This window comes from Tiliqua scincoides, chromosome 2, assembly GCF_035046505.1.
Source record: "Tiliqua scincoides isolate rTilSci1 chromosome 2, rTilSci1.hap2, whole genome shotgun sequence".
Lineage (NCBI taxonomy): Eukaryota > Metazoa > Chordata > Lepidosauria > Squamata > Scincidae > Tiliqua > Tiliqua scincoides.
In genome coordinates, this window is record NC_089822.1 from 206,688,638 (window position 1) to 206,709,110 (window position 20,473).

The following is a 20,473-nucleotide window of genomic DNA, read 5'->3' on the forward strand; positions in this document are numbered from 1 at the left end:
TGGATCATGGTGAGGGTAAGAACTTTTTTGCCTCCCCTTGTATTTAAGGCAGCATCTTCCTTCTAGGCTTGTTGTGGCTTCAAGGACCCCTGACTGATTTCTCAGAAGCTGACTCCTACAGCATAAGAGAAACTGTGATTCCTTTGCAAATTCCTCCAAGCCAAGAAGAGGACCAGGGCTAAGTGTTCTGGCCATAGAGGGGGTGCTGAATCCAGTTTCTGAACAGGAGGAGGGACACCCTAGGTCTGTGCTCATAGGATTGCTTACTCTGTCTTCTCCTCCAACTCATCTCCTGATTGTGAGGACTTTATTCCTGGGGTCATTTGGAGTAGTACAATATGGTCTTTGATTTCCACATTCATTTGGCATTACTGATTGGATAAGTATTCTTCATTGGCTACTACGTTTGGTCAGAGAACTCTTCAGGAAGTGGTACAAGTATTGGTTGCCTGTGAGAAGAGCCTGCCTTATGGATCTCACTGCTTTTGGACATCCAGTGCAAGGATACCCTCTTTCACTGGTAGAGAATGAATGCTGGGCTTGCTGTGACACATTGCTTCTTGGGAGTAGACAGAGGATAGCCTGACCCCTTCACATCTCCTCTTGTAGGAGTGGGGCTGCAAACAAACTCCATTTATTATCCACTGTCTTAACACTTAAAAAGGAAAGCTGGATTATACTTTCCAGACTTAACTTTTTTCATATAACAACATCCTTGCCACTACCTGTACTGTCAAGACCTTTACTTACCTATGCTCACACAAGCAGATCCTCAATAGCTGCAGCCCAGCACCTGTTGCGTTCACTCACAAACCAAGAACTAGGAGTAGCTGCCCCAAGGGGTGGGAGAAGATTCCACATCAAATAACTTGTCTGTCATAGAAAACTTGGAGGAAGCAACCTATACAATAATACCCTCTTTCCACTGCCAAGAAGAAATGTGTCATGGTAAGTGTAACTTTCATTTAATTATGGCTCTGTATTTTTATGCTGCCTATTCATTTAGTTTATTTTGGAAGCATAAAAAGCAACCAGAAATATATTGTGACTATAGAAATGATTAAAACTTGAAAACCTCCACAAAATTCTTCACCCATCAGCCAAGCATCATGGGTATTTTGCCACCTTTTCCAAAAGCCATAAAAGTAATCATCTGACAAAAGGGTTATAAAAGATTATCTTAGGGACATATATGGAAAGCTGTCAAGCTTTTTCTTGGAGTCTTTAAAACAGTGAAAACACAGTTTATGCCATCTGGCATTTTCTTAAACTACTTGTCTCACATGGCCTTACCATTTGTTAATATTTATTCAGCTTCCAACCCCCCTAAGAATATAGAGTGGCCCTCATTATCCATGGATGTTTGAATCTGGGGATTTGGACCACCTGGATCCTACAAATATGACCAGAACAAGGTTCCAATTGTGTCTGGACCTCTTCTGAGGCCCACAGAAGTCTCTGCAGGCCTCCGAATGCTGCCTGGAGGTTTTTAAAGTGAACTTCTGGTTTTCTGTGAAGACTCAGATGCAACCAGAACAAGGTTCCATTCATGTCTGGGAGGTCTTCAGTAGGGTCCAGCCCAGGATGAAACACCCAGATTCTGAATCCGCGGATATGGAGGACCCACTGTACAATAGTCTTTTGTGTCTCCTCAGAAGTAAGTCCCAATGTGTTCAATAAGATTTATTTCCAGGTAAGAGTGTAGAGCAGTGCTATTCAAACTGGGGCATCACGACGCCCCAGCCTGAGGGCCCTGGTCTCTGCCCCCTTAAGGGGTGGGGGCAGCCTAGAGGCAGGGGGGAGGCAGCAGCGCAACCCCCAGGATCACGCTGCTCAGAGGGCTGCAGGGGCTTGGGTGCACTTACCCAAGCCTCCTGCAGCCTTCCAGGTGTGCGGGGAGCCTGGCGCGACTTCTGGCAGGGCTCCCCGCAGCAGGGAAAGTGGGTGCAGAGCAATCGCGCTCCATTTCTGCTTTAGCGGGGACTGGGCGCTATCGCTCCACATCCACTTTCCCTGCTGCAGGGAGCCCTGCCAGAAGTCGCACCGGGCTCCCCGCACCACGGGGAGGCTGCAGGAGGCTTGGGTAAGTGCACCCAAACCCCTGCAGCCCCCTGAGCAATGCGATCCTGGGGGTTGCGCCGCTGCCTTCCCCCCGCCCCTGCTTCCTCCTCCCCCCACCCCTGCAAATACTTACTGGCTGTCAGAACCACTGGTGTAGAGCAGGGGTGCCCAAACCCCGGCCCGGGGGCCACTTGCGGCCCTCAAGGCCTCTCAATGCGGCCCTCAGGGAGTCCCCAGTCTGCAATGAGCCTCTGGCCCTCTGGAGATTTGTTGAAGCCCGCACTGGTCCAACGCAACTTCTCTCAGTGTGAGGGCGATTGTTTGATCTCTCGTGTGAGCTGTGAGATGAGAGCTCCCTCCACTGCTTGCTCTTACACATCAGTGATGCAGCAGTGGCAGTGAAGGAAAGGCTGGCCTTGCTTTGTGCAAGGCCTTTTATAGGCCTTGAGCTATTGCAAGACCTTCATTCATTCATATAAGTTCATCTTTAATATATTCATTTATGTAAACTTATGCAAATCTATTCAAATTTTAAATGTAAATTAATTCCTTTTTTCCCCCGGCCCCCGACACAGTGTCAGAGAGCTGATGTGGCCCTCCTGCCAAAAACTTTGGACACCCCTGGTGTAGAGGATTGCAGCTACAGTAGTATTTAAGGCTCCTAATCACTTGCAGATAACCGCCTATCTGGAATCTAGGAATATTATTTCAGAGTACCTGTATTATGTTGCAAAATATTGTGGTAACTTAAAAAGCATGCTGAAGTTACACCTGTATTCATGTTGTAGTTTGAATTCATTGGATGCAGGGTGACCGGATGCAATGGAGGACAGCGTGCTTATATCTTTAACCATTGTGTAGAAGAGGGAATTCTGGCAGGTGCAAATCAACATGGAAGGGTTTAAAAAGCTGCACCTGCCAAAATTCAATTTTTTATCCAATAGTTTAAGGTACAGGCACTCTGTCATCCATTGTAACAGGTCACCTTGCTTGGATGGCCTCGGGTTTTGACATCTTTTTCCCTTCTGTAAAATATTAATATTGGTAGATTATAAAGGTTATCATGAAAATGGATCAAAATTGTACATTACTTTGCATAGATAAAGGTTTGGCTAATGATAAACAATAACTACAATGTAAACTTCACCCATTATTACAATGACATCTTCATAGTCCCAAAGTATCTCTATTTGTTGTTTTATTTTAAAGATGTAACCTGTGAAAGTATCGTATTTCTCTTGTATGTATAGAAACAATAAACTGTTTATGTAGTTAAAATGCTAAAGGAGATGGAATGCAAGATGGAAAGGAATATTCTATAGTCCAAAGAATTTTATTTTTATTTCAGTTGTAATAATCACATACAGTTGTTTGAATGACACTATATATATTCAGTTGACTCTTCTTTATTTTCCATAACTATATTTTCATTTTATAAACTTAGATAAAAAATTATGGATGAGGATTAATTTTAAACTAGATTTGGCTCACTGGATAACCTTGGACACATCACTATTTCTCCATTTAACCTTTGCAGGATGGGTTGTGGTACTATAAAAGACACAGTTCTGAGCTCCTTAGGAATAGCTGGAGAAAAATTAAGCAATATTAGGGCTGCCAACTGAATAATTATGATGGTGCAATCCTATCCATACTTACCTAGGAATAAGCCCCATTTACTCCAGTGGTACTTACTTTTTTGTAGACATGCATAGGATTGGGCTGTTTGTTGATGAACCCTGTACCTTCAATGATTAATTACATTTCAGTAAAAGTATAATGGGCACTTTAACATCATTTTCTTTTTGAAACAGCTTACAATTTAGTAAAAAGTTACCACTTGTTCTTGAAAGGAAAAGTCATCTCTAATGCATTATTCTTCTGTGTTTCCTGGAAGGCATTTCAGAACATTGGGTTAGCTTCTCCTCCTGTAGCAGTAGGCAGGGTTCTAGCAACTTCTCTCACCATCTCCAGAGAGAGGGCCAGTGGCATAGCTAGGTCATTTGACACCCAGGGCCCATAAATTTTTGTCACCTCATACAACATAATTAATTAATTTTTCATGTGATGTTATGGCTTGAAGTGACATCATCAAACAAATTAGAATAAATATAAATAATTAAATTAAAGAAAAACAAATAATTAAATAAGGGGAAGCAAGCCCTGTTCCATCAAGTGAATTTTCTCTGTAGTCTGCCTGCAATAACACCCTCCCCACCAAATAAATCAGTGAGATTTTCATCCCTACCGAGTGCCCAGTACCATTTAAGTTCTTATATTTAAACCATATCACTATCAGGACCACCTAACTTTGCAAGTCTAAAATAGAAAAAATTCACCTTAACAGCTCAAGCCTCTTTTATTCTTTTTTTGGGGGGGAGGGGGCTGCCTTCTGGAGCACTTGTTGAGCTCCACATTCATCAGTTCAGGACCATTCTTGTGGCCCTGCAATCCCCTTTGCCTGGCCTGACCACAAGTCAAGTCATGTTTGCTTACTTGCGAGTAAATGTTTAGTTTTGTTTTCCATAGGGCTCAATACATTTGTCAACTTGGAGGGAAGGACTTACTTCTCAGGTGTTTTGGGGGGGCTGCATTTATCGGATTGGGACCATTCTGGTGTCATTGGATTCCTCTCAAACTCCCCTTTCCAATGGAGTAAGGCATGTTTGCCTACCCATGAGTAAACACGTGATATGGATCAGTTTCTCTTTCCAGAGGGCTCCATGCATTTTTAGTTTTCTGGTTTTCGGCCATAACTTTTGTTAGAAAGGAGATATTTCACTCTGGTTTTTCTTATTCCATTCAGCTGTAAATTCCGCATCCAGTGGTATATAGCATGATGGTTTTACTCCTAACCACCGCAATTTTAGCGATTTTGGTCACTTGTGGTGTTACCCCTCCCTAAGGTTGGTACCTAGGGCAGACCACCCCCTGCCCCTCACTAGCTACACCACTGGAGAGGACTATCCTGCCCTGCCAGATTTGTTTTACCTTGTGGCACTTCAGCAGGTTTTTCAGAGACTTGTGAAAAATTGTTTGCTTTTGGTCTTGAGATTTTTCCTATTTGTTTTTTTCTTTTTTCCTCTCTTCCTTTTCTGTCATTGTCCAGGTAGGCACTGAGCACATAAGAATAGAAATTGTTTCAGAATCATTAAGAGGGTCAAAAAAAAAACCTGACTCCAAATTTGGGCATTTTTCCCTCAAAAGGGCTAATAGGACTTGGTATCCTTCCCCCCCTCCCGCCCACCAATTCAGGGAAGATGCCATTTGCTTGTCAAATAAGCCAAACAAGGGAGCAACAGCAACTATCACTCTCCTTTGGGGCATAGAGACCTATAGGCCATTGGGGGCCAACACAGGTAAGCTTTTCCTTACCTCGCACAAGCCTCCTGATCAAACCTGCAGCTCGATCCATGGCAAGGTTGTGTGCTTCAGTGTGGCAGAGGATTGGGCAGGTAATCTGGACACGTCTACCACCCATCTTCTAATAGGTTGTGGATTGTTTCAGCCTTACAGTGGTGGATCTCTTAGCCATCTTAGAAAATTCTCAAGTTGACAGGCTCATGACCAGGCAACATTGTACAGAGGCCACAGGAGCATGTTGGCCAAGAGGTCAACTATATACCTGATTCCAGGACTGCTTCAACAGATAAGATAAAAGGCAGCAGAAATCATCCTGGTGATGCCATAGTGGCCAAAATGGCCAAAGTTCTTGGACTTGATAAATACGTCAAATGAGGAGGAAACTTTCATGGTGACAGTGACTGGTATAGGTACCAGTATTTCATCCTTGCCCAGAACATGGAAGCAAATTAGCTCCACTTGAAAGATATTTCTGAAGAGATGATCTTATCTCTTTGATCCTCTAGAAAGTTCCAGCAAAAAAGTCTACAACTTCGCTTGGCGAGTATATTTCTTGGTGTGTGGAGTCCAAGGGTCTCCAAGTAGCAGTAAGATTAGTGGTATATTGGAATTCCTCCAAGCCGACCTCAAAAAAGATCTGACTACAAGCACTTTAAGAGACAAGTAGTTGCACTAGAAAGCATTTTGGGTGTTCAGGATTCAGGTTCCATCAGTATGCATTTGTCCACAGGTTTCTGAGGGAGGAATCTGTGTTCAGGCCTCCAACTGTTCATAGTTTTCTCCTTGGAATTTGAATTGAGTTCTTTCTGCCTTCATTGGTGCTCCCTTTGAACCATTAGCCAAAAACATTAAAAATGCTTACATTTTGAGTAATTTGCCTGGTCACCATTATTTCGGCTCAGTGGATATCTGAGTTGCAGGCATTGTCATCTGATCCACAGCTTTGCATTCATCCCAATGTTAATGTGTTGTTGAGAAATGATCCCTCCTTTATTCCGAAGGGCAACTTGTTTTTCCACAGATCTCAGGAAATTTTTCTAAGGTTTGACATTAGTGCTACACATATATAGTAGAAATGGCTGTTGGCAACCTTCAGTCTCGATTGACTATGGTATCGCGCTCTGAAAGGTGGTTCTGGAACAGCGTCTAGTGTGGCTGAAAAGGCCAATTCGGGAGTGACAGTCCCTTCCACACTGGGAGCAAGTGCAGCCTGTCCCTGGTCTGTCTCCCTGGATATGGGCCTTGCCTCTTAGCCTCAGACTGTTGGCCAAGTGTCTCTTCAAACTGGGAAAGGCCATGCTGCACAGCCTGCCTCCAAGCGGCCCGCTCAGAGGCCAGGGTTTCCCACTTGTTGAGGTCCACTCCTAAAGCCTTCAGATCCCTCTTGCAGATGTCCTTGTATCACAGCTGTGGTCTACCTGTAGGGCGCTTTCCTTGCATGAGTTCTCCATAGAGGAGATCCTTTGGGATCCGGCCATCATCCATTCTCACAACATGACCGAGCCAACGCAGGTGTCTCTGTTTCAGCAGTGCATACATGCTAGGGATTCCAGCACGTTCCAGGACTGGAACTTTGTCCTGCCAGGTGATGCCGAGAATGTGTCAGAGGCAGCGCATGTGGAAAGCGTTCAGTTTCCTCTCCTGTTGTGAGCGAAGAGTCCCTTAGACACACCTAGGGCTTTATGCTTTTATTTATAATAGAACAACTGTCTTTTGAAGTCAGAGGTACTTTTGTATCCTTTCATGATAGATAATTGGATAAGAAAGTGGCCACTACAAGAATCTCTGGCTGCAGAACCTCCTGAGACTGACCTACACATTGGTCAGGAAGTTACTGTCATGTGTTACTGCTCATTTCTTGAGAGCTGCCACCTTTGTGGTCTTCCACACCAGTTCCTCTTTATAGAAAGTTTGCAGAGTGGCAAGTATGATCATCTGGGCACACTTTTGTACATCAATATACAACAGACAAGTTTTTTTTTCTCTTCTGATTCAGCCTTTAGTAGAATTATAGTGGGTTCATTTTCAGTATCTTTTTTAGGTCCCAGTGGACGCCTGCCCTGGGATGGCATGGCTTTTCCAAATCCCCAGGGTTGTCACCCTCCAGGAGACACGGGAAAGGAAACTTTTATACCATGAATTTCTGTTCTCTGCATCTTCCAAAGGGCATCCCACCTGCCGCTGTTTCTTCATCCATGGAACCAGAAGTGGATGGTGGGAACTGCCTTTGACATATATGTGGGAGGTAGATGATCGGGGTGTGGGGGGCTTTCATTGTTTCACCCCTCCTTTTCTGCTCTTTTCTCAAACTTCTTGTTCAGGTTGTGGTTCCAGTTCTTGGCATGTGATGGTTCATGTCACATTCTTGTCCCAGTCATAGTACAGTGATGGAGTGAGGGGTCGCTTCTTCCAATGCAGACAGGCAGCCCAATCCAGAGCTACCCGTTTCGCCAGGATTGTTGTGGTGCTGAAACGGCTGCCACAGCATCCTACGCTAAACAGGGCAGTCGCCAGCAGCCTCCTCAGCCTGACACGGAGGCTCTGGATCTGGAAGAGCAAAGCTCCTCTGGTCTCCCTCCCTCCTCCCCACTCCTTCCGCCAGCACTGCTCCACTCTGCCCTCTCCCTGCTCTTTGCCCACCTCCCCCCCACCCTGGACTGCCTTCTCCCCTCATGCCCCCATCTACCTCTGCGCTGCCCAGTGATTTGAGCAACTGCGAAACAACAGGGCAGCAGCGGTCCACCAGCACTGAGTTAGCACCAGAGTTGGACGGGCGCTGATGGTAGCAGACGTACCTTATAATACGTTTGTGACACTCAGCACTGGCGGTGGACTGGCACTAAGAGCTCAGGATTTGGCTCTAAGAGGGTGAGGTAGCCACTCCCCCAAAGTGGTAGAATAGGTTGTTAGAACACTGTCTTCTGTCCCAGGAGAGGAAAGAGATTCTGGAATGCTCTCTGGAAAACACAGTGAATAGAGTAAGAAATCTTCTTTTTCATTTCCTGTTACAACAGTAATAATCTCAAAAATAAGTAAGTATGGTCTTCACTTCCTTCCTTGCTGATCAGTTGATGAATCAGTTGATTATTCTGCAGGCTAATTTTAAAAGTTTAAGTTGATTAGTCTATTATTTTGATCAATTAAAGCTTGCCACCATAAATAAATAAATGTGATTCCCTTGCCATTGCATCTTTGTCTTTTGGAGAGATCAAAGAAAGCTGAAGGTAATACAACAGCGGTATCGTGCACATTTCTTTTGAGTTTGACTTTTTTTTAAACATTGCAAAATCTGTGAATAGATAGGATCATACTACAGGTAATCATGCTCCTTTGTGCTGCATATCCTCTAACCTCGAGGAGACCTTCAGCCTGCTTCTAACTTGCACTGGATATGGTGTAGGCCAGTGTTTCTCAATATTTGTCCTCCTGTACCACTTTACATTATTATTATTATTAATATTATTATTAATATTAATATTAACAGTATTTATATACCGCTTTTCAACTAAAGTTCACAAAGCGGTTTACAGATTAAAAAATCAAATAACTAAAGGCTCCCTGTCCCAAAAGGGCTCACAATCTAAAAAGATGCAAAAGAACACCAGCAGACAGCCACTACAAAAGACACTGCTGGGGTGAGGTGGTTTAGTTACTCTCCCCCTGCTAAAAAGAGGAGCACCCACTTGAAAGGGTGCCTCTTACCCATTTAGCAGGGGTTGGAACTGCTACCTGTTCCACCTGTTGGAACTACTACCAGATGTCATCACAGTTACTTCTGGATTGGGAGGCCATAGGCAACAAACACTGGTAAGAGGCTTAGGGCAGACAGGAGGGCTTTTTTGAGCACACAAAAATCACATGCTGGAGCTCTGCCCATCAAGTCAAGCCTCCAACTGCTGCTTGTTGTGTTGCATTGCTGGTCTTGCTGCCAGGCTGTGGAGGTCTGGGGGTCCCATGGGTACCACCAGATACCACCTCAAATACCATCAGTGACACAAGTACCATTGGTTGAGAAACTCCGGTGTAGATAACTCGGCCCAGCTGCACCAGTGCAGATTAGGATTGGGCTGCCTGTGTTTAATAATATGCATTCTGATATCAAAGAAAAATAGGTGGAAGAATCTTCCAGTCTTCTGTTTTTGTATTTCCATACTGGAAAATTTAACCTATATGTTTCTTCTACCTTTGTGGGGGATGCTATACTCATATTACTATGCATCAGTATGAGAAGGCTATCAGAAGAAGGAATGATTTCATGTGTCAGATATGTCTACAGACAGCAGGGTGATATAAATTTGGATTTCATGTTTTTTTTCCAGACTTACAGCATCATTTTGTGTGTGTCTGTCTATGTGCGTGCACTCACATGTGTGTTTCCCACAGTCCTATGATGTTTTGCATTCGTTACACCAACATTACTCATAAAGGTCTCATATTTTTTTCTTGTTCTTTGTAGGCTGCTCTGTTGAACTCCTTCCCTGCTATTTTTGATGAGCTATTGCAAATGTTCACAGTACAAGAAGTAGCAGAATTTGTGCGGGGAACTCTTGGAAGCATGCCCAGTACAGTACACATTGGACAATCTATGGATGTTGTTAAACTACAGTCTATAGCACGTACTGTGGACAGTCGCCTATTTTCTTTCTCAGGTAAGGCAGCATTTGCAATGGTTTATTTCCTCCCTCCGCATTGGATGATGTTCAAGCAGACTACCAACATCAAATGATAAAACAATTGTAATAAAACACTTATTAAACATGATCTATAATAAAATAGAATCAAGATGTAAAATAAAAAGAAAAAAATCAAATTAATAAACACCTTTTTTAAAAACTGTTTTTGTTGCTGATTTGTTTCATTTAAATCCACCAATATAAGAAAATCTTCACACTTTATCCTTATATAGCATAATAGAAATTTATAAAAACACATTACATAGTGAGAAATGTTATGGCCCCTATCCCCCATCACTGCTGCTGGAACTAGTAGCAGGACACAATTTGCAGTGACAGGACTAGTTGCAGTGGTGTGACATGATTTACAGTAGTCGTAAATGGCCTTCCAGGAGCATGTGAAGCTGCGCACTTCTGGTCCACCACCAGAAAGGCCACAGAGGTCCAGTGGATGACAGTGGGGCAGGTGTCAGCAGGAGAGGGCAGAATGGGGAGAGGGCTGGGGGTATGACAGAGATGGGACCAGGTTGCACTCAGTGCAGGCAACGTTCACCAAATGCTATCCCTTCCTATAGCATTTGGCATTTTCCCTTTGTCTCCTTGGACTTGCACCAGCTAAAGAGCTGGCATAGATTCAAGGAGACCTATTGGTGATCTGGAGGCTTACAAAGGGGTAAAATAAAATTTTTCCCTCTCCTCCAAGCCTCCTAAATTGCCACCCTCACCATAGCATGCAGTGCAGGCCATCTTGACATGGCTGCATTCTATGGCGGGGGATTGGGCTGTTATAGTTACAAGTTGCAGAAGCCTAGTTTAGGTGGTCTTTAATTCTATGCATTAGTTCTGAATGTTTTGTAAAGAGTACATTCTCTACTGCTTTTTATGTTCTATTAAAGTAAATACTGATTAGTGTTCAGTCTATTCATTAATGTTCAGACTATGCTGGATTAGATTGGAGGGGGGTGTCTAAAAATCAAGCTATTAAGAAAAAGGTTTTTCTTAGCAAAATATATTGGTATAAGACAGCATGTCAGCTACTGAACTGTGTATGGGGAGCTTGTCCTATCCTGTCTTCATCCTGTCTTCATCTTTATTCTAGGGCTTCCCAAACTGGTCATCATGACACCCCAGCCAGGGAAGCCTGATTGCTGCCCCTTCAGGGACTGGGCAGTATTGACAGCAGTGCCAGTACTCCCACAATTGCACTGGAGCCCGGGGAAAAAAGGCTTGTTTAACACTTACCGGGGGTTGCTCTTGCCCTCCAGAGGGTGTGGGGAGCCTGCAGACTCATCTGCAGGCCTCCCCGCACCTTAGAAATACTGCAGATCATAATTTTTATCCACTTCTCATTTTCCGAAAACAGGGGACAGACTGGTCAAAGTAGAGGGGAAAGTGTCCTGATAAAAGTTGCTACTGCCTCAATCCACCCCCTCCTCCCAAATCCACATCTGCTGTCCCCCCCAACCCACCCCAAAATACTTCCTGCTCTCCAACAAAATGCCTCCACTGCCAATGTACTTGCTCTGCATGGTCTGGAGCTCACAGCAGCACAGTGCTGCTGCTGCTGCTGCTTTGCTCCGTTGTCATACGTAGCTCATAGGATTTGACCATAAGTGAAATTTATTGTATCGCTCTTTGTTGTTAATACTAGCTCTTGAGTTTGCTTTTGAATAGATGCTTGCACCAATAGGCTGCACGAAAGGGTGCTTATACCAATAATTAATACGAAATGTATCTCATCAAATAACGTTTAATTTCTGGGTTTGCACTTTTAGAATCCCGACGTATCTTGTTACCTGTGGTTCTTCATCATATTCATCTTCACTTGAGACAGCAAAAAGAATTGCTTATCTGTTCTGGAATTCTCAGCAGTATCTTCTCCATCATCAAAACTAGCTCCTTGGTAAACTAAATGTCTTATCTATATGTTCTACTCCTGAAAACTCAACCTGTCTTATGTACACATTGTCCCAGAGCAAAACTTTTGGTGACAAACTTGCCACAGGTATATCTTGACCCTTAGAGTTTGAATTTAATAATAATACTTAGCATTCGTACAGATCGTTATGAATGGACAAGGCATTTTACAGGCATGATCAATGTTATTTTTCCAACAGCCCTTTAAGCCTGTGGTTTTCAAACTCTCTGGGAGTTTGAAACATGCAATAAGTCCTTGTGAGGGCTGGGGAAAGGCAGCGACGCGATCCCCAGGTTTGCATTGCTCAGGGGGGCTGCAGGGATTGGGATGTACTCATCAGTCCCTGCAGCAGTGTCCTGGGGGTGCGGGGAGCTCTGCAGGAGGACCTGCAGGGCTCCCCAGGTCAGCAACAGTGAAAGTGCGTGATCGCACTCTGTCTCCGCAAAACCGGAAGTGGAGCGCGATCACTCCACTTTCACTGCTGCTGACCTGGGGAGCCCTGCAGAGGCTCGCACAGGCTCCCAGTACCCCCAGGACACTGCTGCAGGGACTGGTGAGTGCACACCAGTCCCTGCAGCCCTGTCAGAAGTGAAAGTGGAGTGATTGCGCTCCGCTTCCGGTTTAGCGGAGATAGGGCATGATCACCTCACTTTCACTTTGAAAGTCTGAGGCACAATCCTGGGGATCGCGCCACTGCCTCGTTCCTGTCTCCTGGCTGCCCCCACCCCTTAAGGGCAAAGAGGCCAGGGCCCTCAGGCTGGGGCGTTGTAATGCCCCAGTCTGAAAACCCCTGCTTTATGGCAATGGTTCCCAAACCGGTGGGTCACGACCCACCAGAAGAACTGGAACCAGGGCATTCCCCCTTAAGGGGAGCAACCCTGCTCCAATGGCAGTAACATTGCTACAGAGATCACAGCACTATTGCTGCCAAGGGGCTTTTTTACTTTCGGGAGAGGCAGTGCTGGCCCTCAGGGTCCTGGAGGCTCACAGCCCCCTCTGAGCAAATCAGCCTGTTTACAAAGCCCTTATCTCCGATCTAAAGAGATAGATTTCTTCCTGTTTTCCCTGAGGTGTGGGCAGCCCAACACAACTCTCTGCTGGGCTCTCCAAGGCTTGGAATCTTGAAATAGAGCAATCACAAAGTTTCCCTGAAAACTGGAAGTAACTTTAGATCTGAGATAAGGGCTTTGTAAACAAGTAAACAATCACAAAGTACTTCTTATTTGCAGGAGGTGCATTGCAATAGCTCAGTTACAAGATTCCAAGCCTCGGGAGCCCTGCAGAGGGCTGTGCTGGGCTCCCCGCACCTCCTGCAGCTTCCAGCAGCCTTCACTGAGTGCAAGTAAGTGAAAGCACCCCCCCTTTGCCCCCCTTAGGGACGCAATCCTGGGGATCGCTTGCCTGCCCTTGCCCTCCCCCGCAAAGACTTACTGAAGGAGTAAATCTTACTCAAAGTTTGAGAACCACTTCTTTACACACTTTCCTGGGAATAAGTCCCATTGAACATAATAGGAGTTACTTCTGAGTAGACCTGTATAGGGTGGTCAGTTTGATCCTGTCCAGGATTGGTCTGCCAGCAAGAGAATGTTGCAACAGCGGAACACACTTGTATTGCAAAATTACTGCCAACAGTCCACGGAGTGCTCTGTTGGCAGCCATCTGGGGAGTGTTGCTGCAAGAGAAGTCAGCGCTTCCCAAGTGTCGCCAGTTCCTGCCACACTTGCTGGAGCAGGTAAGGCAGTGGCAGTGATGGAGGGTGGCTGGGGAGGGGGAAGGAATAGGGGTTGGAGAGGCTGCAGGAGGGAGTGGTGATGGTGCACGCCTGATCCCATCCCCTCATTTTTGAGACTCCCTGCTCCTTTTTTCTCCTCAGACTTGCATCAGTTGCAGAGCTGGTGCAGGCCTGAGATGACCCATTGTGGAACAGGATGCTTACATAGAGGTATGGGGAAATAATTCCCCTTTCAACTCCAAGCTTCCTGATTTTCCCTTCCCAATGGATACAGCACACCCCTTTTCAGCAGGAGGCTAGAATTGGGCCTTAAATAGTATTATCTTAATACTTAATTATTAAATTAAGTATACTGCCAAGTATACTTAAGTATAAAGTATACTTAATTTAAGTATAATTAAATTAAGTATTATCGCTTATTGTATCTGGGAAAGTAAGGCTGAGAGGGAATGGCTTCCTCAAGGGCACATAATGAGTTCGTGATGAAGGCAAGATTTGAATAGTAGAAGCCCTGATTTGCAGCTCTTAGCCACTATGCCGCATCAGCTCTCAATCATATCTTGATTACAAATAAGGGCTATGCACATACAGTATAGTAGTGGCCTTAAACCATTTCTGCCTAATGCTGCATATACACAACAGGGATCAAATGTGTACCCCTGTGGGCCAGGCAAAAATGGGTTGTTAGAATACACTGGTGCACATTTCCAGCCATGGAATTGCATATGTACATGTTTCTATAGGGGAGGCAAATCTGACTACAGAATATGATGGTGATAAATATTTAATGTTCAATTGTTCATAGCAGCATAATTTTTCCGTGTTAGGTTCTAATATGCATAGGATCTGGGTCTATGGAATTAACCATTTTTTATAGAATATGCCTTTCTGAAAAACAGCAGAGTCCTTATTGCACCTACAAACTGACTACAGCTTTAGAAGTTATCTGGAATATTTTATTTTATTTATACCTTGCTTTCATGCCACAGAAGCAACTCAGGTTGGCTTACAGAAAACAGAATAAAATAGAATCATAGAGTTGGAAGGGACCTAATAGGTCATCTAGTCCAACCGTCTGCCTTAGGCAGGAAATTCTCTTATAGCATCTCCAACAGGTGCTTGTCGAGCCTCTGCTTGAATATCTCTAGTGACCTCCGCCACCTCTCTCGGCAATCTGTTCCACTGCCGAACTGCCCTGACCATTAAGAATTTTTTCCTGATGTCTAATTGAAATCTCCTTTCTTGCAGTTTGTACCCATTGGTTCTAGTTCTACTTTCAGAGACAACTGAGAATAAATTATTCCCTTCTTCCATATGACAGCCCTTTAGGTATTTGAAGACAGCTATCATATCCCCTCTCAGCCTTCTCTTCTCCAGGCTGAACATGCCAAGTTCCCTCAATCGTTCCTCATAGGGCTTGTCCTCCGGCCCCCTGATCATCCTCGTTGCTGTCCTCTGAACCTGCTTCAGTTTGGCTGCATAGCAATAAATTACAATGAAAAAGCTATATTACATCAAAAATTCAAATTGAAGCTTGTCCTAGTAACCCCACTATAATGATAATTCTAACCCCCCAACAGACACGCCAAGTTTTAACCAGTTGCCAGGTTTTAAGCAGGCTTAGTTAGAGGCTAGACAAATACCAATGGAGAGGGCATTCAACAGGGTTATGCCACTACTAAGAACATCATATTCCTGGTGGATGTCTCTGAGTTCAAGAATGGATGATTATTGGTGCCTACCATGAGTCATGTACAGCAATACCTTCCATAACACTGCTTTTTTTAGCACTGATTTGTTACAGGGCTCTTTGGCCTGGCAGGATAGATAGTTGTTTTGGCCTCTGGGAGCAATGCACTTTGGGTAATATGGGACCAATTCCACTTTAATTATGTCACCTATAGTGCTGTTTCACTCAGCTCTCGGCTTTCTGGTAACATTCCCCACCTTATGGGAGGTTTAACTGTATATATGTGAAGAAATTACTGAGCTATTCTTATCTCTGTCCCTAAATCCTGTATTTAGCAGTTCAGCATTGATTTCTCTGATCAAGCTGTTACTGAAGTATGTGTAAAACATGTTTAGCTTCATGTTTCAATTCTATAGGTGCTTAGTGTCTATATTCTAACTACTTACTATAGGAGACAGATGTGATTGAGGAGGTAGAGATGATGGTGGAGAGCCTCCTGGATGTACTCTTACAGACCCTGCTTACTATCATGAGTAAATCGCAATCTCAGGAGGCGGTAAGAGGGCAGCGTTGCCCACAGTGCACAGCTGAAATCACTGTTAGTAACTAACAATCAGGTTCTATTTCCTGCTTATCTAACTTTCTCCTTTCCCCCAACCCTTCATTACCAGTTTCACCTTACTCTCATCTTTCCTGCATGAACTGTATCTCCTTTAAAGCTGAGAACAACTGCTTTACATTTTGGGGGTAAAGTTGAACACAGCAGCAAAGATGCTTCTCATTTATTTGCAGTTCAGTCTTATGGGCCTGCTGCTCCACTGGAACGTGTTCCAGTGGCACAGCAGACAGTCTATAGCAGTTGCAAAACACAAGATACCATAGAGTGCATCCTGGCTGCTACCGCAAACACTGAGCAATTGTGGCCAAGTCATGGCCTCCCTAGAGCCATGGGGAGTGGGATGAATTGGGGGTATTTCTGGGCTGCTCCAAATTCCTCCCGCCCACTGGGAGGATCAACCATAGCTGCCCCTGCCTTCATAAAGACACTGAAGGCAATTTTTTTTCCTTTTCTAGTTATTTGCCTTTTGTTATTCCCTTTTCCTTTTCTAGTTTCCTTTTTCTAGTTTCTTTTTCTAGTTATTTGACTATTCTATCTTTTGATAGAATACAGGTATTTCTCCATGGTAGCCCTGTAGGGGTGGCTGGTGTGCAGCATGGGGTAAGAGATAAATATCTCCTTACCACAGCCACTTCCTAACCTACACCAGATATTGTGCAGGCCAGTTGGCCTGCCTGTTCCAGCAAAAGTTAGGATTGGGCTGCCCATTGGCTTGCATCATGCCACAGTGTCACAGCATTTGATTCAATATCCATTTTAATATTGTAGCAACTTGTTTGACCAGAACCTAAAATATTTTATAGAAATAGCATTCACTGTTAAGAACTCTTTCCCTGTTTATTTAATGGAAGAAGCACTCTAGTATTTTCTCATTTGCTGCAGCTATAAAGAGTATCTCTAAAATCCTTACATATGTGCTTTCCTTTCATAAGCATTGGAGCATTTTCCAACCCAACTCCTCTTCCTCTTCCCCAAACTTTGTTTTTATTTGAACTGGAAATATGATCATTCTGCTAAAATAATTCTTCATTGGGATTGACAGGGAGAGTATGTGTCCTGTCTTCTGTCTCTACTTCGTCAGATGTCAGATACTCATTTCCAACACTTACTGGAGAATTTCCAGAGCAAAGATGAGCTAAAGGTAATATAGAAAAAGTAGATTCAAAATGTTATTTCACGTCTTGCATCTCAAAGCTAGAGTACATTTTGTTGCCATGGGTATTATCTTCACAAGGCAGGCAATCCCCTGGCTGTCACCAGTGCAAGTGCTCATCATATGGTTCACCTCCATCATATTACTGTTATGATGGAATGAGTTGCCATAGGGAAGTTGTCCTCAGTGGCATTCCTATGGAGATCATAACATGAACTTGCAGCCCTCCTAGTCAAGTACACACAGTCACACAGGCATCACAGATTATTTGTTTTAGTCATGGAATTAAATGTTTTAGTCATGTAGAAATGCTTTTGTTATAAATGTTATGTGACAAGAAGCTGCCCCAGTTCATACTCCAAATGCAGATGTACTTCTGCTAATGATACTATGCATTTCCCTCTGATATGCTCACAAAAATCCATAAAACATTATAAAGTTTAATACAATGGAAACAACTTGCACTCACTTTTTATTGTGAGCAAAAGCTGTTAAGTCTTTGTAATGAATTACAGTAACCAACACAAATGTTAGAGTTGTACTGATTCTACTGGTACCACCTAGCAGTGGTATTGTATGTTTCAGGGAAAGGAACTACCACACATACCCATCTATAAATCGATCTCACAGATAAGTCAAGGGCACGTTTTGAACCAAAAATCATGGAATTTTCCATGACCCTTGGATAAGTTGAGGGTAAAACTTTGGAATGTGTGAAATTTATTTAGTTATTTATTAGATTAATACTCCGCCTTTCTCTCTGAAGGGCACCCAAGGTGGTTTCATATTCTTTGAAAACAACTTACCAGGAATTGTTCTGAAGTAGCCACAAAAAACTAAAAAGAAAAAAAAGGAACCATTAAATCTTCTTTCCAAACAGGAAGGGAGATGAAGGTGCTTAGGGGAGTTGTTGGCTTTGTGAGGAGTATGGTGCTGCATTTCCATAGCAGCAGCCCTCATACAGACTACAATTCTCCTATTTGGAGAAGAATCTAAAATGATTGCTTTTTTTGTTTGCTTTCTGTTGCTGCCTCAGAAAAATTACTGGTAAATATAATTGCTCCTCCCCCCCCCCCCGTGTCCTGCTTCTCAGCCCAATCTCACCTCCACCTCACCAAGCAGCTGCTCTTAGAAGCTTCATTCACCGTATTGACCCATGTATAAGTTGACCCATGTTTTCAGGGCTGATTTTATAGTATAAATTTTTGGATTTATATACCAGTATGTGGACTTTTAAGGAAGATTTTCAACATTTATCTGTTGTGTACTCATTTAAGCATATGTCTGGTGGCAACCAGACGAGGAGCAGAGTCATTTTTCTTTTGGGTTTCTTTAGACTTGATTAATTTCCTGTTTGGATAGTTTTGCAAACATTGACCTAGAGCCATACCTGGGAGAGATGTTTCAGGGACAAAGAAACAGGGGAGGAAAGGGTTTAACACCCTTCTTCCTGCTTGTCACTTATCCCTTGTAAGCTATCCCCCCCCCCCCGCAAACTGTATGGAGAAGCAGTGACTAGAATTGTAGTCAACAACATTGAAATTGATTGTATAGCACTGCCCACAGAAATGCTTTAATGCTGTTGCCATGCCATCTGAGGATTTCCTGGTGAAATATGTTTGATTTTATTCTGTTTCTCAGAGAATTTTAGTCAATCCTCTCACTATTAGAGATGGACATTTAAAGAGCTCCAGAAACAAATAATTTGAAAGCTGAGTTTATAAACTTTATCATATAGATACTTTTGTAAACTAGAAAGCAGAGACACAGACACATAGGTGTTTGCCATCAGATGAGATTTTTTGTCAACATTAAACATGTGCAGTATCTGAATGCAAGATCTGCAAGATCTTTGTGTGTGAATATGTTAGTCTTTTTTCTATGCACCTAGCAAGTGTGCTTGCATTCAGAATTAAAACATGATTGGTGCTCTATGTGGAATATCATTTCTGTTTATCAACAAAGGATTTGTTTTGAGTTGTTAATTTGATTTGATTATTTAAACCAGTGTTTCTCAAACTGTGGGTTGGGACCCACTAGGTGGGTCACAAACCAATTTCAGGTGGGTCCCCATTCATTTCAGTGTTTTCTTTTTAATATATTAACTTTTATGCTACTATGGTATGTGGCTGCATTTGGGGAAATATTACAGACCTCTACTTTTAACAAGCTACTTTGTATATTCTTTTAACAATGATAGAAAATGGGGCTTACTCCTGGGTAAGTGTGAGTAGGATTGCAGCCTAGGATTGTGAAAAATTTTCCTGCTTGATGATGTCACTTCCGGTCATAACATTACTTCTGGTGGGTCCTGACAGATTCTCATTCTAAAAAAGTGGGTAAATGTGTGAGAACCACTGGTCTAAACCATGCATCCAGAATCATGCATACATTAACTCAGATTAAAAAGATGCATCCATATCTCCAAACCATCTGTGTGTTAGGAACACAAATATTTGAGTGAATGATTTCAGCAGATTCAGTTTTCTTGTTCCTAGATAAGAATTTATATTAACATATGGAGTAAGTCTACATACTGTTTTTTTTTTTTTTAACAGCATAATAGTTATGGCTTATAGTTGAGGCCAGAATACTTCATGTTAGTAGTTAAAAACCCTATCCCTGTGGTTCTCAAACTTTTTAGCAATGGGATACACTTTTTAGAATGACAGTCTGTCTGGGACCCACTGGGAGTGATGTCATTACCAGAAGTGACATCATTAAGCAAATTAAAATAAATAATTATAAATAATGGGCAGCCCAATCCTGAGCTGCCTGGAGCCGCAGGACCTGGTGGCTCCACAAAGGGCTCCCTCCGAATCCTAAGCCTCCCGCTGTTTGGTCACCGCTAAAGTGAAGGCACTCATGTAAGGCGAGCAGCCCTCCTCGAGCGCCTGGGATCCTACGGAGCTCGGCTCTGTGGACCCGCCTCTCCCCCGCCCCTGGGAACACCCCCCGGGAATGCCTCCCCCCTCCCCGGAATGCCCCCATTCCCCAGAGACCACCGAGCTGTGGAACCCAGGTGCCCACCAAGCGGTGGCTCAGCACCTTATGGCATGTTTGCGACTGTGGTCCGCACCGCTGAGGCACGGTGCGGACCATAGAATTGGGCTCTAAATTAACATAAGTAATTAAATAAGGGGAGATGAGATGGAGAGGCCAGCCCTGTTCCACCAATTGAATTCTCTCTGTAACCTGCCTGCAAAAACCTCAATCCCCGCTCCCCAAAACAAAAGAAAAAAATCAATAAGATTTTCGACCCTA

The 20,473-nt window shown here is 43.6% G+C and overlaps 1 protein-coding gene across 5 annotated transcripts in view; it reads left to right on the forward strand.

Moving 5' to 3' along the window:
- DOCK3 (dedicator of cytokinesis 3) overlaps positions 1 to 20,473 on the forward strand; it is a 282,465-nt gene that overhangs the window by 174,629 nt on the left and 87,363 nt on the right. For all 5 annotated transcript variants that reach the window (XM_066613546.1, XM_066613549.1, XM_066613547.1 and 2 more), the window contains 4 exons: positions 9,881 to 10,073; positions 11,873 to 12,000; positions 15,889 to 15,993; positions 17,099 to 17,197. In XM_066613546.1, coding sequence (XP_066469643.1) covers positions 9,881 to 10,073; positions 11,873 to 12,000; positions 15,889 to 15,993; positions 17,099 to 17,197 — 525 coding nt within the window. The remainder of the gene's footprint in view (positions 1 to 9,880; positions 10,074 to 11,872; positions 12,001 to 15,888; positions 15,994 to 17,098; positions 17,198 to 20,473) is intronic.